The following is a 22694-nucleotide window of genomic DNA, read 5'->3' on the forward strand; positions in this document are numbered from 1 at the left end:
TGATAAAGGACTAATAACCAACATACACAAAGAACTCTTAAAACTCAAAAATAGGAGGAAAAAAAAAACAATTAAAAAATGGGCAAAAGATCTGAACAGACACCTTACCACGGAAGACATACAGCTGGCAAGTAAATATATGAAAAGATGCCCCACATCATGTATTATCAGGGAATTAAAACAACAATGAGCTACCACCACATACCTATTAGAATGGCCAAACTCAAAACATTGACTGCCCCAAATGCTGACAAAAATGTGGAACAACAGAACCCCTCCTTGCTGGTGGGAATGCAAAATGGTACAGCTACTGTGGAAGACAGTTTGGCAGTTTCTCATAAAACTAAACATACTCTTACCATATGACCCAGCAACTGTGATCCTTGGTATTTACCCAAATGAGTTGAAAACTTGTGTCCACACAAAAACCTGCACACAAATGTTTATAGCAACTTTATTCACAATTGCCAAAACTTGGGAACAATCAAGATATCCTTCAATTGGTGAATGGATAAACAAACTGTGGTAAATCTGGTTGGTAGAATATTATTCAGTGATAAAAAAAATGCACTATCATGCCACAAAAAGACACGGAAGAACCTTAACCACATATTGCTAAGTGAAAGAAGCCAATCTGAAAAGGCTACATACTGTAATTACAACTATATGACATTCTGGAAAAGCCAAAACTATGGAGATTATTAAAAGATCAGTAGTTGTCAGGGGTTTGGGGGAAAGAGGAATGAATCGGTGTAGCACATGGGATTTTTAGGGCAGTGAAACTATTCCGTATGTTACTGCAATGATGCATCTATGTCATTATGCATTTGTTAAAACCCGTATAATATACAACACAAAAATGATCCCTGATGTAAACTAGGACTTTAGTTGATACTAATGTGTGAATGTTGGCTCATCTGTAACAAATATACTATACTACTGATATTAATATTTGTGAAAACTACAGGAGTAGGCAGATGAGGAGGGGGTATAAGGGAGCTCTACGATTTCCTCTCAATTTTTCTATTAACCTCAAACTGCTCTATAAAATAAAGTGTATTTGTCTATATGGATATAGATATCTATATATAATAATAAGTTTTAAGCAGGAAACTGATATGAAGTTTCCATTTTTCAAAAAAGTACATTTAAAAAAAGACGGGCAATTCTAAAGTATCGGTAGTGGGCAGTGCGTAAATTGATTAAAAATACAGTAATTTTTTCAGAGTAAAGAGTTCTAATCTGATGGTTGCCAGAGAGGAGATGGCTGGAGGGATGGGTTAAATAAGTGGGGTGATTAAGGAGCACACTTGACCTGATGAGCATTGGGTTATGTATGGAAGTGTTTTTCTTTTTTTTTTAATTTATTTATGATAGTCACAGAGAGAGAGAGAGGCAGAGACATAGGCAGAGGGAGAAGCAGGCTCCAAGCACCGGGAGCCCGACGTGGGATTCGATCCCGGGTCTCCAGGATCACGCCCTGGGCCAAAGGCAGGCGCCAAACCACTGCGCCACCCAGGGATCCCTGGAAGTGTTGAATCACTATATTGTACACCTGAAACAATATTACACTGTATGTTAACTACCTGGAATTTAAATTGAAAAAAAGTTTTTGAGGGTATAGGGTAATTCATAAAGTGAGAAAATTGCTGTGGATTATCCCCAGCTGCAAGAGGCCCATTTCTTGCTATGACCTCACAAGGAGCCATTGTTAAGGAATCCTAAAGCACCTATTAAGACCTTGGCAGGACTGAGGATTTTGTACGTTCTAGATCAGGAAGCTGGTTTTCAATGACCTGAGGGGACTTTGATCCAAGTTAGTTTCTTCCTTGGCACTGCAGGGCTTTTATCTATTTTGCATATATATATATATATATATATATATATATATATATATATATTTTTTTTTTTTTTTTTACTTTAAAGAAAAACTGAAAAAGCTTGATAATAAAAGAAGTTTCTTTTAATCTTTTTATTTTCTTTATTTTTTTTGCATTTTTAAAATTTAATTTGTTAATTTTTTTTACCTTTATTTTTCTTTGGCATTATGTCAATTCCATCATAAAGATCAGTTTTTTCAAGTTGGCCTTGAAAGTGATTTTCAAGTAATTTGGATCAACTTTCTCCCCAGCTTTTCCCAGGTTTAAGCTGATGTTGGGACACGCTGCTTCCAAGTAAGTGCAACACACTGCCAGGCCTCTCGGCCATCTCTGCTGAGGAAAAGACCCTTATTGGCAACTACCATCGGCAAGGATATATTTGCCAAGGTAAAATTGGCCCAACACATCTGATTGGGAAAGAGATGATCATGACAATCATTAACAAGTCAATCTTGTTAACTACCCTATAAAGTCAAAATAATGAGGGCCTTGGATCACACCAACATTTTGAAATTATTTGAAGTGATGGAGACAGAAACAGTCTACCTTGTCAATAGCTGGTAGGGAAGAGCTATCCAATTACCTGGTGGATCATGGCAGCATGAAAGAGAAAGAGACCCCAGGCAAATTCTGCTGAGAATGTCTGCTGCAAAATATTGCCACCAAAAAGGTATTGTCCATAGACTTAAAGGCAGAAAACTAACTATTGGAAACTGACATGAACATCAAGGCTGCAGACTTTGGCTACAGCAATGAATTCTCCTTTGGCAATAAGTTGGATAACGTGTGGCAGCTTCCTTATGATTCCTTGGAACTCTTTCCAAGGCCAAAAGTAAGAAGGCTTCATGGTGGATGTATGGAGTCTGACAGTAATGTTTTATACTCTGGTGAGCAGATCCCTTTTGATAGACAACTTAAAGGATCAAGGAAAGCAGTACTGAGCAGAACATAACCATATTCACTTCTTGTGAAGTGAATCACTTGTCCTTAGCATGAAAACCTGCTCAAAACATCTCCCTCTCTCTTTCTTTTTAAGATTTTATTTATTCATGAGAGACAGACAGAGAGAGAGAGAGAGGCAGAGACACAGGCAGAGGGAGAAGCAGGCTCCATGCAGGGAGCCTGACGTGGGACTTGATCCCGGGTCTCCAGGATCATGCCCTGGACTGAAGGCAGCGCTAAACCGCTGATCCACCGGGGCTCTCCATAAAGACATTTCTCATCCTCAATCTCACTGAAAGGTGTATTAGAGCAAATCATGATAATTCCATGAATGAATGCACCTCATGAAGATGAAGAGCTAAAAGCCTTACATGGAGTTACTCCCCTGGGACAAAGACTCTGGTGGACTGAGCTAATGGTGTCCACTGGCTTCACAGTATGAAGAGGGGCAGGTAGAAGCAATGGCATAATGTGAAGGCTGTGAGATTATCTGCTTTGAGTCCTTTTCCATAGACAGAGACACCATAGGTCACCATATGACACTCAAAGAGTAGGTCAATATTGACTTTTCAAAGAAATTTGTCTACAATATATCTTTAAGTGAATAAAGAATAAAGAAGTTAGTTAAGTAGTTAAGTAACCATAAGCACAACAGCATAATATTGTTTCCCTCCCCCCAAAAATGTGGGAAGGAATATAAACACACAGAGAAAGATCTGGTATACCTGAAGATGTCGATGGTCATTATTGCTGGGTAGTAAGATTATGGGGGTTTGGTTACTGGTATCTTCTAATTTGCATGGCACAAGCATACTGCTTTTGAAGGATATTTGCCAATCATTTTGTAGAACGTCCCTCAATTTGGGTTGTCTGATGTTTTCTCGTGATAAGATTGAGGTGATAACATTTGGGGGAAGAATCTCAGAAGCAATGTGCCATTCTCAGTGTGAAAAAAAAATGCTCTTTTGGTGGTCAGATGAAAGCCACGTACAGAAGGTACTATCTTCTAAAAAAGTAGTCGATGGCAAAAAAGTATACTCTACAAATGAATCAAAGACAGATTTAAAAAATGAGATCAACATTCCTAATCGGGTGAGTAAAGAATCAGCCTGAGATTCACCATAAGGACAAACAGCACTCTCCTCACCCACATCCCAAAAATGAAGAACAGACATTGGGGTCAGATTCTGTAACCGCACAAAATATGGACACGCAGTGCCACCTGGGATACCTCATTACTTCCACCAGAGGCCAGGTGACATACTAATGAGGCAGGCAGAGTTGACTTCTGTGACAGCCATGAAAGGTAGGAATGCTCTTTACCAATGGGGTTGTAACTAGTGGACTGTGACAACTGAGTTCCCCGATCTCTTCAAGGCTGCACTCGGACAAAGAAACTTTGCGGCACAGAGCACACTGCTTCCATTGCCTCACAACACCCCAGGGTATCTCGTGCTTACAGTTAGGTAGTGGGCTAATTTTTCTCCTTGTATATGATAAATCATATATTCTTTAGGACTTTTGATTCACATGTTGAACATGGATGATCTGCTTAATTGTTTGCTGCAAGATTCAGAACTATTGTAATCTCTTTTCAGGATGGACATTAATCCAACTCTGTCTAGAAAAAATATACAATTCATTACCGTAAGTAATCTCTATTGTACCCTGTGCTTAACCTTCACTTTCCCCCAGTCTTATAATCTTGCAAATCCACTGGTGCTGTGTGATTGGCATCTGGTGTTCATACAACCTCTGCCTCACAGAGAATAAATGAAAAATCCCTAGATAAAAAAGCCACTTTTTCAGTGATCCAACCCTCTGCTCTTTGATAACTTTTGTACTACTCTAGAAAGTTCTGTTACCTTTGCAGTCTTTACTCTTGAAATGTTTTGGCTCTATCAGGATGGCAATTGACTTAAAACTTGATTAAAAAAAAAAAAACTTGATTTAGTTTCCTGGTAGGAAAGATATCACTGTTCAAGCACTTTTGATCAAAGCATTAAATGTAACAGCAAGCAATGATGAATGGTCACAAATTTCTCCATTATTAGCATGGAATCATAGCAAAACCAATATAAACATGCCTATATCCTCACACCTGAAAGTGTAACTTTTCAAGCCATATTTCAGTTGAACCTCTGGTTGTCAGTTCATCTATGTGATTGTATGATCTGAACAAAGCTTTGTCTGTGGAACGTGCCTTGTAAACTCCGTTCCATTAGCAGATTTGTACTAATGCCTTGATCAACTGAGTGATTTATAAGTGCTTCTTTGGATAAGAAGCCAAACCACATCTATGTAGGATTTCAGAGAAGTCTATGATTGAGCCTTTTTTTAAAAAAAAAAAATCTGGGAGGAATGCCCAGGTTGGCACCACTGGAATAATATCAAGACATAGTTTAAAACACACACACATACACACACACACACACACACACACACATATACTAATTATCACTTAGAATTTAACTGAGTCTCAGGCATGCCCCACAATGACGACAACACTGGAAGATGTTTTTTTATGAAGTTGACCCTCGGTTTGCAGGGCCTAGTTCAAGCCCTCATCCATTTTCATGTGCACTATTGCAATAGCTTCCTGATTGATCTTGCCACACTGCATGGTTCAGACTACCAACCACCAGTAGTTTGCTGACTTTGGCCAATTTACTTAACCAATTTGTGCCTCGAGTTTCTCACCTGTAAAATGGATATTCTGCTGTGCATTCTTCATGTAAAAAAATAAGTTGATCCATGTAAAGAACTGCAGGCAATGAGTTGCATGCAGGAAGCACTCAGAACGTTAACTGTTATTATTATTATTGATCTCCATATCACTACCTGAGATCACCTAAAATACAAATCCAATTGTGGTTCTCTCCTGATTTCTCTTTCCTAAAAGGTTTTTTTTTTTTTTTTATTTTTTAAGATTTTATTTATTCATGAGAGACAGAGAGAGGCAGAGACACAGGCATAGGAAGGGCTCCCTGTGGGACTGGATCCCAGGACTTGAAGATCACAACCTGAGACAAAAGCAGATGCTCAACCACTGAGCCATCCAGGTGCCCCAAGTTTTCAACTGAGTACCAATTTTTAAGATTTTTTTTTCATTTGCTTGCATACTTCCTTGCCTAATTTAGGTATTAGTTTAGGGCTACAATCTATGATTCGCTGGTCAGGGGATGGGGCACCAGAACCATATATCCACTTGGAAAGTAACTCTAGCTTTTCGGGCTTTGTATTCTCTGGGCAAACACACTTAAAGGATCAAAAGTGGCTCAGAAGAGCACTGCATCATTAGGAGAAAGTCAGTCAAGAATGTTTAAACAGCCTAGACAATTCTGAAAGAGGGAAATCGATTCATAATTGAAAGTTATTTCAACTCTTTAATTAAAATAGAAAACCATGCAACTGAATTTGTAATTTCTGAGATGATCAGTTGCTAATTTATTTTACAGATGAGATTTGATTGGACTTCATGGAAGAGATATCAATTCCATTAACTCATCATTTCTTACATTTGATTAAATTGCTTGATTTTGAAATGTTTAATCAAAACTCAGAACCCACAGTTTTGTGGAAACTGAATCATACCAGAAGGCTAACCCAGAAAGCCTTGGTAATGACAATATAGAGATCAATGCCCACATAAATGCATAGTCAAGTTATCAAGTGACATTTCAACAAGTAAAGCCAATTAAGACACGAAGTTTCACATTCTGAAGGTTTAGACTGAAATAATCAAGCACAGCTTACCAGAACCATAGAAAAGGCAATACAAGGGTACTCCAGTTTGCCGAGGTGGGAAGCTAGTAAAAGGCCTGATGACCATATGCTACATCTGCTTCAGAATGCAAAAATTCATAACCATATTTTACATTGAGTCAACTCTTAGCATAGGAAAAGTTAATAGTATCTCTGTATTTATAACATAGCACATGGCACTGAGAAGGGCAATGTTTTGATTTTGTCATGAATGAGAGGGCTTTTCAAAGGGAAAAATACTATTCGTTTCCAAAGATTGGTTCCTAACTTTGCCTTATGATTTTAGGCCACTACATAAAAGGAGCATATGACTCCCTCAGGAAATCCATCATCACTAATATTACAACATGGAACATATAAGACTCGGCATCATATTTATACACAGAAATCACTAAGGTTTGCAATTTCTAAAATTGAAGATAACCTCTTACTTATTTTAAACATAATACACTGCAAATGTCCTTTGCTCATGCTATCCTCTCTTATGTGCACTCTCCCACTGTTTTGTAAAGTCAATTTTCAGTATTTATACCATAATCATTATTAAAGCGTGCTCAATTTCTTCATTTTTGTGTTTGCTTTGTTTTCTGTGAACCCACCACTAATTCCTATCAATCTCTTTTAGTACTCTCTAAAATCTCTCTCAATATGGTCAGACATATGGTCTTGCAATTTTCATATAGCTCTCCTATTTTCCATCAATTTTTCTTTTGCTCCATTTAATGAGAGACTTTCTTGACTTAATCTCTTTCACAGATTATTTTATTTGTAGTTTTAGATTTCTAATTTCTCAGAGTTCTTTTGTGCTCTCTGATTATACATTATACAAATTAAATTCCATTCTTGTTTTATGAATGCAATTTCTTCTCTTATCTAAGACTACTAAGTATAATTTTGGGGGAGTTGTTTTTTCTGTCTCCAAATTGTGTTTCCTACAAGGCTCTTCTTTTTGTTTCTCTGCTGTGCTTTTTCTCTTTTAAGATGGAACTTTCCTAAGTGTCTCATGATCCTTAGCTTTTTAAAAATATTTTATTTATTTATTCATGAGAGACACTGCTGCGTGGGTGTTGGTGGGGCTGATGGACTTCACCATATTGTAACTGGAAAGGGACCTAGTCATTTTAATGAACGACTTATCTTTGCTACTTAAATGGATGAGGCTATAACTTTTCGTGAATTTTAATTTTGCTTTGGGAACTCTGGGAATAGAACACTGTATACAACTATATGTAAACACATTTTCTGTAAAGAGTTAACATTAACCAATTTTGAATTTGTCTTAATTATAGTTTTTTGGAGATTATTGCCAAAATCACTTGCAGTCATGTTTGTTATAAAAAATTTTAGAGTTCATTTCTACGTACAGTGGTGAGAATAGATGGAAGATATCACAATATGAAAGTCTGGCATAAGAGGTCAGAAAGAGGAACAGATGATGGGTTGTACAGTTTGCAAATTTGTCAGAATTGCAGGGTGGAGTAAGGGATTTTATTATTTCACTGTTCCCAAAATTAGTCCAACACTCCTATAAGTGATATTATCTTGTTTCAGGGCTGGAAGGAATAGGAAGAATTGGCAGAAAAACCTGAAGTACAGATATATTCTTTTTTCTCATGGGGGAAGTGTGTGTATGTGTGCACATGCATGCACATGCATGCACACACAGGAACACACATGTGCACATGCAACTTTATTTTGAATCGTGACTTAAAGTGATGCCAATGTCAGAAAAACATTAATTCTTTCCACAGACCACCCTTCATATAGCAGATGTTTTAATTCCTGGTAGAGTAAAAAGCATTAAAAAAGGACTTGTAGCTCTCTCCTTCTAGTTCCTCAGATACTTCTTCATCCCTCCTCAGAAATACATAATTTTGACAGGACTCACACATTTATAGAAGGTGTTTTTTTCTCCTTAAATAGGGTACAAACTAAAAAAACAGAAACCATTTTTTGATTTGTAAATGACCATTCTACATATTGAGAGCTTATAGGTGACTACTCAAAATATTCGTTTAATGATTGTTAACGACCATTTAAAATTAATTCTGCTTCTTTCCCAGAATTAAAAGTTCTACTCTGTTATTTCCAAAGGATTTCATGTAAGTATGTATATATATACAATTTTATGTAAGTAAATAAATGCATATTATATATGTGTGTGAGAGTGCATACACATGCATGCTAATAGCAGGGATAATCTCTTAAAAATTAGGGACAAATACGTAAAGAAGTCTTATAATTCTGCAATAAGGAGACAATCCAATAAAAATGAGCAAAAAATCTGAATAAATATTTCACCAAAGAAGATATACAAATGGCCAACAGACACATGAAAAGATGCTGAACATCACTAATTTTTAAGGAAATGGAAATTAAAAACTAAAATGAGATACTACTACTCACTTGCTAAAATGGAAAAAAATCAAAAAGAATGTACTGTTGGCAAAGATGAAGAAAAATTGGAACTTTGATACACTGCCTGTGGGGATATGAAATAGTACAATCACTTTGGAAAACAGGCAAGCAATTTCTTATAATGTTAAAAATACACTAATAGTACAATCCAGCAATTCCAATTCTAGGTATCTCTTCACCCAAGAGAAGTAAAACCATATGTCCACACAAAGACTCATATGTGAATGTTCACAGGTGCATTCATCATAATAGCCAAAATGAGAAACAATTCAAATGTCTATCAGCTAGTGAGTAGATAAACAAAAGCTGGGATAGCTGTATAACAGAATATTATTCAGCAACGAAAAAGGAACAACTCACTGATGTATGCAACAGTACTGATAAACCCCAAAAGCATTATGCTAAGAGAAAGAAGCCAGGCACATAATTTTAGTTATATGTAATTTCCAGAAAAGATAAAAATTGAGGCAGAAGGCAAGTTAGTTCTCCCTTGGGATTGGGGGTAGGAACAGGAATTAAATGCAAAGAACCATAAGGAAACTTTTTGGATGATGGAAGTATTCTAAACTGGACTATGGGGCAGCCCCGGTGGCTCAGCGGTTTAGTGCTGCTTTCAGCCGGGGGTGTGATCCTGGAGTCCTGGGATTGAGTCTCACGTCGGGCTCCCTACATGGAGCCTGCTTCTCCATCTGCCTGTGTTTCTGCCTCTCTCTCTCTGTCTCTAATACATAAGTAAAATCTTAATAAATAAATAAATAAATAAATAAATAAATAAATAAATAAACTGGACTACGATGATGGGTGCACAACTGTATCAATTTAATAAACCCATCAAACTGTACACTTAAAGTGAATGAATTTAATGATATGTAAATATCTCAATGAGCCTGCTGGAAAAAAAAAGATATTTTGTATGATTAGTTAAATATCTCAATTATCAGACAAGTCTTTAAAAAATGTATCATGCCAAAAATTAAATTTGAATTTGTCATTAAGCAGAGAAAAAGCAAGGATCATTTAACAGAACTTAAACAGTAGGTTTTCTGTTTTTCGTACCATTTCTAAATATGAGGAAATATATTTTTATTTCATATTTTCTAAACAGAAAACTCCTTTAACGATTATGCTGAGCCATCTATGACTTCCACAAAACTCCGTAAGTAGAATAGGGTCTTGAAACTGGAAGTTTGGGGAGACTCATCATGTGTTTTACAAATAAGAAAACAGAAGCAGAGAAGTAAAATAACTTGTCCAGTCACACCACAACAAACCAGCAAAAGAGATCAGAGTCCAGGTTTCCTGACTCCCAATCCAATGATTTGTTTTCTCTGTATCACACTACTCAAAGAAAGATAGGCACATGTCAAGGTTAACGGAGTCCTGACTTTCTGAAATCAGATTTTTCTCTTTTCTGATATGTTCTGCTCTTGCAATGAGCCCAAAGGTGATCATCCTATAAAGTAAATAAACATAAGATGTTATCTCCCATAGGGCAACTTCTGTCTGTGGCTAAATGAGCCAAGATGAAGAAACACTTCAAATAAAAGACTCAGCTGGAATAACATAGCGAAGAGGTTGCTTAGCTTGAAAGGGAGTCTGGCACATAGCCACTATGATTCATAAACTATAATGTAATAAACTTGTATGAACAAAAATCTAATTTCCATATTCAATGCTGGTTACCTGAATGAGCCATACGAGAGCTAATTTTTGGAAACAACATTAATTCTCTGGAAACAAAATGAGCCAGTTGGTACCAGCCAGAGTTTGGTAGCTAAAGAGTTCCAAATTCTACCACCTATCCATACCTATTCTGCATTTCCAGATTCCAAGAGTATCTCTAGAAAATTTCTTAAATTGAATCTTAGTCTAGTTTAATGTTTGCTTTTAAAAATCACCTTCAGTAGATCAAAGTTTAATACAAGGCCAAACATTAGGTATCTGAAGAACAGGAAAAGATGAGGACATCTGAGTCTCACAAAGTTTTCAACTACAATAGCATCAATTCAGAGGGCTGCATTGTTTGTAGCAAAGTGACAGAAGACTGAATGATTTGTGGCATCCCAGTTCTGAGAGAGACCAGCAGTATGTACCCAAAAGGACTCAGGCAAACTAATTCTTACCAAAATCTCAGTTAACTCCTACAAAAAATAAGTACGAGGACTCGATATCCCTCAAACATAAAATTTCAAGGAAATTGCTTAAGGGCTGTGATAAATTGCCATACTGTTCAAAATACCCACTGTTCTTCCTCGGGGGCACTATTCATTGATGCCTTATTGATGCCAGGCTTAACCATGTGACTTTCCTTGGCCAGTAAATTGAGAGCAGTGACACATCCTACTGCCCACCAGAAGCTTTATGAACCATCATATAGTTCTACTATGTTCTCTTCCTATCTACACAGTTTTAAAAATATCCCACACGGAGATTCTCCTTAGATTTGGAAGCTGGAATGAAGACTATGACTCACGTTGAACAAAAAGATTGAACAATGAATAATCTTTCAGTTGTAAGCCACCTAGCTACTTTGTCACTGTAGTGTAACCTAGCCAAAGATGACTGAAACAATAGCTAAACAAAAAGAGACTGTTCTTTTTCTTTTTAAGATTTTATTTATTTATTTGAGAGAGAGAGAGAGAGAGAGAGAGAGAGCATGACAGAGAGAGAGGGCACAAGTGGAATGAGGGGCAAAGAGAGAAGCAGGCTACCCACTGAAGAAGAAACCTGATACGGGGCTCAATCCCAGGACCCTGGGATTATGACCTGAGCCAAAGGCAGATGCCTGACCAACTGAGCCACTCAGGTGCCCCAAGAATGGTCTTATTAATGGACTATATGATACTTTGCAGATCTCACACTGCAAAATAAAAATGTTGATATATACTCCCATCATCCTAAACCAATGTTTTATAAACACCTTTTTGTCAAACATGTACACTATGATATGCATATACATATATGGATATATACATATATAGAGACAGAAAACAATATTTATTCTTATTATGTGTTATGTACTCTGCTATTTTCTATTTAAATTTTTAAATGTTTGCCAGAAGCCACTAAATCCATTTCAAGTCCCACTATTGGGTCACGACCCATTATCCTACTTTCTACCTATTGTCTACCTTGTTGAATGATCCTTAAATGTGTCTTCCTGTTATTTTTCTTCTCCCCAATTTTAATCCAATAGTACTTGACCCTGGATTCATCACAGAACCATCAGGAAGATTTTTTAAATATACTGCTCTCCAACATTAGTGATAGTGATTTTTAAAAAATGAATATATTAAAATGAATTGTTGCAACATACATGTAATATCAACTTTCATATAAATCATTTAGGTATGTATTTGTTTTATACTAATATGCATGTTTTTGTTCCTGAAAATCTTCTACCTTAATTTGGTCACCATCACAGGGGGTCCTGAAATTGTGTTTTATCCTGTTATATGACTCCCTTTAGATGCCAATGATGTCAAATAAATTTTGGCTACTTGTAGCAATCTCACTTAGTTGGGTCATCCATTAATCACTGAATCAATCAATTTATTAATTCAAACAATTACTCTGTACTCAATTTGTGTCGGACATTACTCCACATGACAAGGGCACAAGGAAGAATAAGAGTCCCAGGATTTTCTTGTGAGAGCTCAGGGTTGATGGAGGTAGGTGTTAGCTATATACAAACAAATAATTAAGATACACTGTGATGGCGTTATTATGGATTACAGTTTCTACTTGTAGCTCACTTCTTATTTTGATTACAGATTTTCAGAAGCTTCTGTAATTCATTGTTCCTTATCATTAACCTCTATTGAATTTAACACCCTCATCCATGCATCTGCTTCTCTTCCCTCTGTATCTAGTGTCCATATACCCTCACCAAAGGAATACTGTTGCTCAACAGAAATACAATGATATTTGCTGAATGTACCTGTCCTGGTCACATAACACTCTGCTCAAATCCCAAAATAAACATGCAACTTCCAGAATGATTTATTCACAATCCTGCAGGATATACTCACATCTTTTCTCAACACATGTCATTAACATGTTACTTAACTGCTGAGCTTGCTAAGCAGTGTTTCAATGCCCTCCCCTCCTCATTACTATTGCTATATTTTTGTGAAGTAGGAACTTAGTATTCAATTCCTCTTATTTTGTTCTAGCCTTTGCTAGTCACTGGCAACTCTGTAATAATTATTTTTCTTGTGATATAATAATAGCCATATCATAAGAAGGTAATGTTAAAAGCAGTTTTTTAAAAAAAATCAGTTTAGTGAGAGGTGTTGAAATACTTTACCCATGTTTTATCTATCAGATAGTGTACATTTTTTCTAAAAATTTAACTCTCCAAAATGCATGTTGCAATCTCTGCTGAATGAGATATGGGAGAGTCAAGTAAGTGATTGGTAGATTCCATACTGTAAAGCCATCAACTGTCAAACTTCCAAGGATGCATGAATGAGGATGCTAATAGCTGAAGCTATTTCTATAAAATAAAATGGTATTGCTGGAAGGTAATCTAGGGGAAGTGGATGAACATATGAGACTCTGGAATTCAAAACAAATATTGCAATGCTTCTAGAGAACCTAGGTTGATAATCTTGGAGGCTAAGAGCACAAGATCGGGAGCCTATCTGGATTTGATTGATTTCCACCCCACTCAATGGATATTTCTGGGGCAAAATCTTTCTGTAACTTGGCTCCATTTTCTGCAAAGTAGGGCTAATCCCTCATTGGGTGGTTGTGAAGACTCAATATAAATATATAAAATATTTAGGAGCATGTCAACTTTAAAAGAAAGGTTCTATTAATGATAGCTATTATTGTGAATCACATATAACTTAGCCTATCCATTGATGAGAATACTGAGATATAGCTATGTTATGACTTGCAACCATCCCCAAATTACAAAGACCCAGCCTACAATTTTTCCAAATTACTGATATTCCCAAACTTTACTTCTTCAGAATCCATTGGTAAAATTTTTGGCCATATCCATGAAACATATGCTCATACTATTTTCTTTGCATCCTTCTTTAAATGGGCCCACTTCTTTTAGATAAATAAATTACCACCACATAGATTAAATACCACATTAAATACACCATATTAAATTCTAGCTAAATGTGCTAGTCTGCTGAAAACTTAAGCTGAGAACCTATTCTTGAACTAAAAGGAAGATTAGCAAGTGTTATGGACAGAGGATACTCAGTCCTTGACTTCATAAGGTTGAAAGCAAACTAGAAAAGGGCTAACTTTTTCACAAGATGATTTGATGTTGATTGCCTCTTTTTTTTTAAAGCTGTTTTTTTTTTTTTTTTTTTTTTTATGATAGTCACACAGAGAGAGAGAGGCAGAGACATAGACAGAGGGAGAAGCAGGCTCCATGCACCGGGAGCCCGACGTGGGATTCGATCCCCGGTCTCCAGGATCGCGCCCTGGGCTAAAGGCAGGCGCCAAACCGCTGCGCCACCCAGGGATCCCCCCTCTTGACCACACAATTGCCTCTTGACCTCGGGAGGCCTCATTTGCCAAGACACCAGTGAGGTTTTTCATTTACCATCGTACCTCAATATATGAGGTAGGAGGAAGTGCTCTAAATAAGGCCACAGAATCAAAGATAAAACCATTCTAACCAACAAGAATTCAGGGAAGAGATAGGGGGGGAAAAACCCCCAATCATACAGGTTTTTCATCCAGTACTCAGATTTTTTGTTTCTGAATTCCATTTATTGATGTTAGGAAGTATCCCTACTTGGTGTTGTTAGTTTAATAACAAGGTGACCTCACAAATGCAGTGAGATTGGGGAAGACATTGAATTTTAAGCCACCACAAACACTTTAAACTCTCTAAACACATTTAGAAACTCTCAAAATGGAAAGCAAACCACAAACAGTGACAATGCACTGGAATAGTGCAGAAGCAGTCTGTGATAGTTACATCCCCAGGCCCAGAACAGACCAAATAGCCTCAGTGCTCCTTGCTATTCAGAGTTTTGATTACAAAGGCTTGGCTTTTCTAAAAAAAACTGCGTGTAGAGCAAAAACAAAACAAACCAACGTGAGATGCCTTTTGGTCGAGGTTCAACGACTGAAGGAAGCAGATAAAACAAGTATCTGAATAACTTTTGGCAGGAGATTCAGTGGACTTTTACCCTACATTGTTACTTTGCTTTTTTAATCTGTGAGCCCTATAACTAAAGTGGGTTTTCTAGAAAGTGGGTTATGGATCTTACTAACTTCCAGCATAAAATAGTGTGGCCATTTAGGATCCATTTTTCCTTGGGGGTAAAACATTGGAGGGTAAAAGGCCTGAGGCCCTGTCCAACTTCTGTAGGCAGTTAGGGCTCTCTCTACGGTGTTCTCACTGGTTTTGATGCCTCTACTATACTTGGCATGCAGTGTGAAAATCCTGTGTAATGTGGCAGACGGTGGCACTATTCCACGACCTTCTGCTGGGAAGGACCATGTCTTTCTCTTCCTTAAATGTCCAGCACTTGCCAAATTCCTTTAATTAGTAGGGACTCAAAATGTATGTTAAAGGGATGCCTGGTGGCTCAGGGGTTGAACATCTGCCTTTGGCTCAGGTCATGGTCCTGGAGTCCCGGGATCAAGTCCCACATCAGGCTCCCCACAGGGAGCCTGCTTCCCTCTCTGCCTGTGTCTCTGCCTCTCTCTCTGTGTCTTTCATGAATAAATAAATAAATAAAATCTTTAAAAAAAATGTATGTTAAAGAAGAAATGCCTAAATGATTAGATTAGGTTTTAGAAATCTATATTCATTGTAGAGACATTACAAAATGGAGGTAACTAAAAGTCACCTGTAATCCAGCCATTCCAAAACAGTATCATTAGCATCTTAATGTACATCTTAAAGACTTTTTTCTTTAAATTTTATTTATTTATCATGAGAGACACAAAGAGAGAGGAAGACATAGGCAGAGGGAGAAGCAGGCTCCCTGTGGGGAGCCCATTGCAGGACTCGATCCTAGGACCCCGGGACTATGACCCGAGCTGAAGGCAAATGCTCAACCACTGAGTCACCCAGGGGTCTCTCTCTCTCTCTCTCTCTCTCTAACTAACATATGCAGACAACTCTTGCTCTCCCAGTAGTATAGGACCATAAAACTGTGTAAAATAAAACTGTGCAAAATTATCTTAATTATTGCTGGGGACTATTAGGATCCTTAAAAGATTTGGTCAAAGCATTAAAATCTCTCTTACTGTCGGCCATAAATCTACAGGGATATGAAAAAAAAATCGTAACATTGATATTTATTTAGGGTGCTGTAATTTAAAACATTAGAAACACTGAAAAGTAACTTTGTTTTACAGAAGAAGTTTGAGTCGTTTGACCAGTGGTTGCCTTCCTCTTCTTGTCACAGCATTTGGATATGGTGTGAGCATCTTTTTTCTATGCCCTGGCCAATTGTCACACTCCTTTCTCCTTCTGGATCAGCATCGAACATTAGATCCTCTGTGCATTCAGTGCTGTGAAATAACCCCAAGAATTCCTTTCATGGGAAGGAAGTTACTTGTTGTGGTTGCTTCACCTGGGAGATATCTGCTCATCACAACCCCTCTCCTCCTTTGTGCTGCTAGGTCCCATCCACTGAATTGCTGCCCACGTGGAACCTCCAGATGGTGGTGGTGCTGACATTTCTGCTCTGTCTCCATTCACATTATATTCACACCTCACTTGCAGTTCTGTCACTTTTTGTCTCTTTGCTGCACTTTCACCCTTCTTGGTCCATTCGCTTTCAAGTACCCCAAGTGTTCTCCTGAAGACCAGGTGGCAAGACAACTATACACTTGTATAAACTGAATGACAGGTGTGCAGAAACTGATCACCAACTGACTTTGAAAGAATGATGTGACTGGTCACCTATCATAATGTGCATGCTATTTACATAGTGACTTGTGGGTTGAAGAGCTACAAATGAACTCTGTACCTTATTTTTCATAGAAATATACCATAACAACCGACATTTGAATTGCGCTGGTGTGGAATTGGCATTACTTCACTAAATCGTGGTAACTGAAAATTTGTGCATATTGAAACTGTGCAAAGTGCCTATAATGAAAAATTATTTACCATATATATGCTCACATCTGTACATAGATGTGTTTTAATGTTCTGCTATTCTATGTATCTTTCATAATTTTCTTTTCTCATTGTATAATATATCATGAGTATCTTTCTATAGTAGTAAATCTATACCTCTAGCATCCTTTAAAACAGGCTGTGTGAATTCCATGAATATGAATATAAACAGGCTTGCTATGATTTAAGTGACACAATATATATATATGCTCTTAGCATTGGGCCTACCACATAGCAAGGACTAAATAAATGTTATTATTTAGAGCATAATTTAATTGATTTTCTTTTTTTAAAATTGATTTTCTATTGATGGATGCTTAGACAGTCCCTAATTGTTAGCACATTATGATTAATATCTTTGTACATTGAGCACTGTGTGCTTGCAGTAATTGTTTTAAAGGATTATCACAATCTTGGCTATTCATACTCGGAATAAGATTCTTAGATGATGGCTTCTCCTAAGTAAGACAACATAGCAGCCATAGCTAGTGTGAGGCTGAGAGGAAAAGTAAATGAATTTCTCAGTTGAGATACCTTGAGTGGGACAGTTTGGTGGAATTGTTGAGTAGGAAACAAACATACATCTTGAATTTGTAGGAGGTGCAGAGGCTTGGTAGTTACGAGTACATAGGTGGGAAGTAACATCCTGGAGTAAAAGAGAACCACCCAGAGATAAGTCATGGAAAGATAAAGGACAGAACTCTAGGCAAAAATCAGTGTCTGAAAGTGGTAAGCATTAAATATAATAATAAAACAACATTCAATGAGGGCTTTCTATGAGCCAGATGGTCTGTCATGCACTTCATGTATATTATTATCTCAATTAATTCCCAAATAATCATCTTTATGAAAAAGGTACTATTATTAGTATAGACTTTCTATAGATTAGAAACTGAGGCTTACAAAAATTAAATAAGTAGTCCTTGGCCACTTACTAATGCATGATTCAGGCAAGATTTTCATGCATATATTATGTTTACAGAATCTATAGTCTTAGCCTCTGTATTTATTATCATTGCTGTATAACAAATCACCCCCAAACTGAGAGGCTTAAAACAATAAACTTTTTTTTATTTCACCATTTCTGTGAATCTAGAATCAAGGCAAGGTTTAGGGTGCCTCTGGCTCAAAGTCTTTGATGAAATTGTACTCAAGTGTCGACTGGGGCTGTGGACGATCCTTCACTGGAAGGATTGCTTGGGTAGGGTCATTGCAAGACCTTGGTCCCTTGCTACATGGGCCCTTCCATAGGACTGCTTTGTGTCACAAGTGCTGGCATCTCCAAAAGGAGTGACCCAAAAGAGCAAGAGTGAATGAGTGAGTGCCTAAAGAAGCTAATCTTTTTGTAGCCAAATGCTAGAATGGCATCCCAGTATTTCTGCTGTATTCTATTTGTTAGAAGCAAGCCACTAAGACCAGCCCATACTCAAAGGGAGGGGAACATACAAAGGGATAAGGAGTCAAGGATCACCAGGTGCCTTCCAAATAAGAGGGAGAAGCAGGTAATGCTTCTTTCATCACATTCTGTGAGCATCATACCAGGTTAACTAGAAGGACTCAGGAACCAAGGAATGGGTACTTACACTTTACTGAGCAATACTCTAGAATCTAGGCTATCATTTTAGTTCTTGAGCTGCTATGAGGGAAGAATATAACCTGGAAAATATAATGAATGAGAAAACTCACACAGCTAACACTTGAGAGGTTGAAAAACACTTTAACATCTTCAGAAAATCCAGGAGAAACTTACTGGAGTACTACAGATGTGAAAGAGGATTTATGATGATTTGCAGCTCTTCAACTTAAACGAGAATGAAAACTGGTGACCTTCACAGCAATATGCAGGGTCTTATGTAAGCACAAAGGGCAAAGCCCTTTTTTGTTTTAAAGATTTTATTTATTTATTCATGAGAGACACACAGAGAGAGGCAGAGACATAAGCAGAGGAAGAAGCAGGCTCCCTGTGGGAAGCCTGATACGGGACCCCAGGGATCTTGACCTGAGCCAAAGGCAGACACTCAACCACTGAGCCACCCAGGTGCCCCAAGGGCAAAGCCTTCATGGGAACTGCTAAGTGCAAAAATGGAGACTGTAATTCACACATATTCTTGCAAGTCTGAGTAGTACAACGGCGGCCCTTCCTGAACATGAGAGGTTAGATCAAATGTTGTAGGTTTCTTCTAAAGTCCTTGCAAGATTAAAAAGGACTTTGTAAATGTTTGGATGACAACAGCCAAATCTTCGATGTATGGCCACGCTGGTGTTCTTGAAAGTTAGTTTCTGCTAGTTCAAGAACTCCGATACGATTTATTGCCATTTGTTTGCAAGGAAGCCAGCTTTTAGTTTGTGTCCTTCTTTTTGAGAACCAGAGATGATTTCAACTTTTTTTTTATTATAGTGGAGCCAGAGTAGTTGATCCTAGCTATATCCAGATGGTTTCGTCACTTAGGCTGATTTCTGTTAAACTGTTTAATGTGGCTAATAATCCTTTTAATATATTTAAATTTGTGTGCAGGGTAAAGGGGGCAGATCTGGTACAGATTGGAAGTCACAGCTTCTGCTGGACTTCTGTTGATTTGTTAAATCCAACTGTGGTCTCTAGTACTTGTTCCAATTTTATTGAACTCAAAGTAACCTCTTCCTTTAAGCTGACGCTCAACTGCAATGGTTCATTTGTAGGGACATTCAGGGAATGTGGACCTGACTGTTTGGGAAATGTATGCCTTTAATACGAAATGCATACTTTAGAAAAATAAATGTAGTGACAGTTTTTATTCTGGAGAGGAAAAAGCACATTGTGAAGAAAAGAATATCAACAGCGAGATTATCTTCCACGTTCAATGAATAGTAGGCTTGTTGATTTTCATTCTTAAATTAACATCTGGTTCTGCAGCCCATCTCACAAGGCCTGGCCCTACCTTGCTTGCTGATCTCCTTGCTTTCAACCTCACCCCTATCAAGAGAGTCAGAACAATAGCTAACATATACTGAGAGATTCCTGTTGAGTTAGGCACGGTACTAAATGCTAAACGCTGTTCACAATCTCACTTAATCTTCATAATAAGGTGGGAAGGTAAGTTCTATTGCTGACCATTCTACAGATGCAAAAGCTCAGAGAGGATGAGCAGCTGACTCAAATCCTAAGTCAATTCTATTCTTCCCATTCAGCTAGAACATGAATGCAAACGGTGCCACTTCGCCAACTGAAATCTTGACTCTTCTCAACAAGCAAATGAAGCACAAATTCGCTAAAGAAAAATTATTGTAGTCGAATATGGAGCACTTCCTACATGTCCACATGGCTACAAATTCTTACCTCAACCCTGTAAGAGATGTGTGCTTTGCATTGTGGTAGGTGAAGAAATGAAACCTTGGGGTGATTTCCAAGGTCACAAAGCAATTATCAATTGGCAGAGATGGGATTCAAACCATGTTCTGTATTTTCTCCTTGCCACTCTGCCTTTCTTAACACCTCACGTCTACCAACCCATATCGCTTCCTCTTCCCCTCTTCCTTCTCCTCCCTGCATTCTACTCTTATGCTCAAGCAATTTTAGAACACAGGCAATTTCTGAAACGTTCTCTTTCCTATATCCAGAATTTCTTTATTTTTCTTGCTCATCTGGCAGGCTTCTTCAAGATATCATTTAAGAGTCAGCTTCTTCTGGGCCTTTTTCTTTTTTAAAAAAAAATTTTCCTCCACCACCCTCTCCTTGCTGGAAGATGATTATTTTCAATGATACTTCATAAATAGTTGTGAGGAGGCTGTATCCTTATTTTGTTACACACAGGGATCCCTGGGTGGCGCAGTGGTTTGGCGCCCGCCTTTGGCCCAGGGCGTGATCCTGGAGACCCGGGATCGAATCCCACGTCGGGCTCCCGGCGCATGGAGCCTGCTTCTCCCTCTGCCTGTGTTTCTGCCTCTCTCACTCTCTCTCTCTCTGTGACTATCATAAATAAATAAAAACTTTAAAAAATAAAAAATAAAAAATAAATTATTTTGTTACACACATTTCTTTATAATAGATGGTGACAGAGAATCATATATTGATTCATTTTGTATAACTAATTATTCCTAAATGCCTACTGATGTGTCTAATATTTATCTCTGTTTTCCCAGCTTTTAACACAGTGCTTGACACTTAAATAGTCAAGAAAATGGCTACATGAATGAATGACTAAATAAATGGGGGCTTCACTCAGGAATTTGCAGGAGCTAAATCAACAGCAGTCATTTCTGAGTCAGACTTCAAAGCTCCTGAAATATGGTTAGCCATGATTCACTTGTCTTCTTTTGTGGACAGGGCCTCCTAGATCTAAATACCAAGTTTTAAAACATGCATTAAATAGCCAAGGAATGCTTCTAAATCCTGAAGATTCCAAATACAAAGAAAACTTCGTCTCAGGTAATTCCAACAGAGTGAGCCCTCTCGCCTTGAGCTCTCCAACTCTCTCACCCATCCTGTGTCAACCAGCATCCAAACTGTTCACAACACCAAGGTGTGTTTCATAGACAGAACATAGGCAAGGGCATAGACAGCCGTGCTCTTCATCCTTTCTTGGCTAAGTTCTGCGTGTTTCAGTGACTGTTTCACTACAAGGCACCACCAGGTTGAACTGAGCTTTTTCCTTAGATCCCGAGGACCAAGAGTTTTTGTTTACTCTGACCTGGAAGCACCATGGTTCCCTCTTGCCTGCCTCCTGACACCCAGGTGTCCAATGCTTCCTAGTTCTCAGCACACTGTCCCTGCCACTGCTCTCCCTGGTCAGACACACTGCCCACTCCAGAAGAGCTGGAAATACAGACTGCAGTTGGGCAGTTCCAGGATTCACCCAGGCCAGGGAAAGGAAAAGGCTGCTTGCACTGTTTCTCTCTCTCTCTCTCTTTTTTTTTATTTAAAGATTTTATTTATTTATTCATGAGAGACACAGAGAGAGGCAGAGACATAGACAGAGGGAGAAGCAGGCTCCCTGCAGGGAGCCTGATGCAGGACTCGATCCTTGGACTCGGGATCATATCCTGAGCCCAAGGCAGACTCTCAACCGTTGAGCCACCCAGGCATCCCTGCTTGCACTGTTTCTCATTGCTGTGTCTTAGATCACACATACTGTCCCCGCCTAAGATCAGCTGTGGAGTGTAAGCGTGCATGCGTATATATGTGTGGAGATGGGAATGGGGTTAAAATCTGACCTATTTGCAATTTGAGTAATTCAGCCAACAAGACTTCACCTTTTTTCAGGCCACACCATATCTAGTTACAGACACACAGGTACCCACAGACATACACACACTGCTATTGCTTCTGGCCTAATTTTAATAATAATAGCTATTATTTAAAGAACCTGTTTATATCAGACATCATGCTAAATGCTTTGAATGGATTATCTTATTTCATCTTTACAATCACCTTCTGAAGCAGATTTTATAATTTTCTTTTTTTACAAAGAGAAAAGCCAAGACATGGAGAGATAAGAAACTTGTCCCACATCGCACAGCAGAGAAGCTGGCATTTGAGTGGTGCTGAGCCACCAAGCTGGACTTGGGCTCCCAGTCAGTAGGCTAAGTGTTACATG

The 22694-nt window shown here is 38.1% G+C and overlaps 1 protein-coding gene and 1 long non-coding RNA gene across 17 annotated transcripts in view; one reads left to right on the plus strand and one right to left on the minus strand.

Moving 5' to 3' along the window:
• Window positions 1–22694, minus strand: part of CYP7B1 (cytochrome P450 family 7 subfamily B member 1) — a 174405-nt gene that overhangs the window by 39543 nt on the left and 112168 nt on the right. The window contains exon 2 of one of the 3 annotated variants that reach the window (XM_038579397.1): window positions 17656–17767. The exons of the other annotated variants lie outside the window; for them this stretch is intronic. Within the exon in view, the coding sequence (XP_038435325.1) occupies window positions 17656–17705 (50 nt within the window). The 5' untranslated portion in view covers window positions 17706–17767. The remainder of the gene's footprint in view (window positions 1–17655; window positions 17768–22694) is intronic. 3 annotated transcript variants of the gene reach the window in all.
• LOC102153932 overlaps window positions 1721–22694 on the plus strand; it is a 31331-nt gene continuing 10357 nt past the window's right edge. For 2 of the 14 annotated variants that reach the window (XR_005381017.1, XR_005381010.1), the window contains exons 1-8: window positions 1721–1816; window positions 2132–2267; window positions 4421–4469; window positions 6874–6983; window positions 8651–8689; window positions 12202–12353; window positions 14353–14598; window positions 20290–20472. This is a non-coding gene — a long non-coding RNA (uncharacterized LOC102153932). The other 12 variants (XR_005381019.1, XR_005381009.1, XR_005381014.1 and 9 more) reach the window with 11 other exon arrangements.

This window comes from Canis lupus, chromosome 29, assembly GCF_011100685.1.
Source record: "Canis lupus familiaris isolate Mischka breed German Shepherd chromosome 29, alternate assembly UU_Cfam_GSD_1.0, whole genome shotgun sequence".
In the NCBI taxonomy this organism is placed as follows: Eukaryota; Metazoa; Chordata; class Mammalia; order Carnivora; family Canidae; genus Canis; species Canis lupus.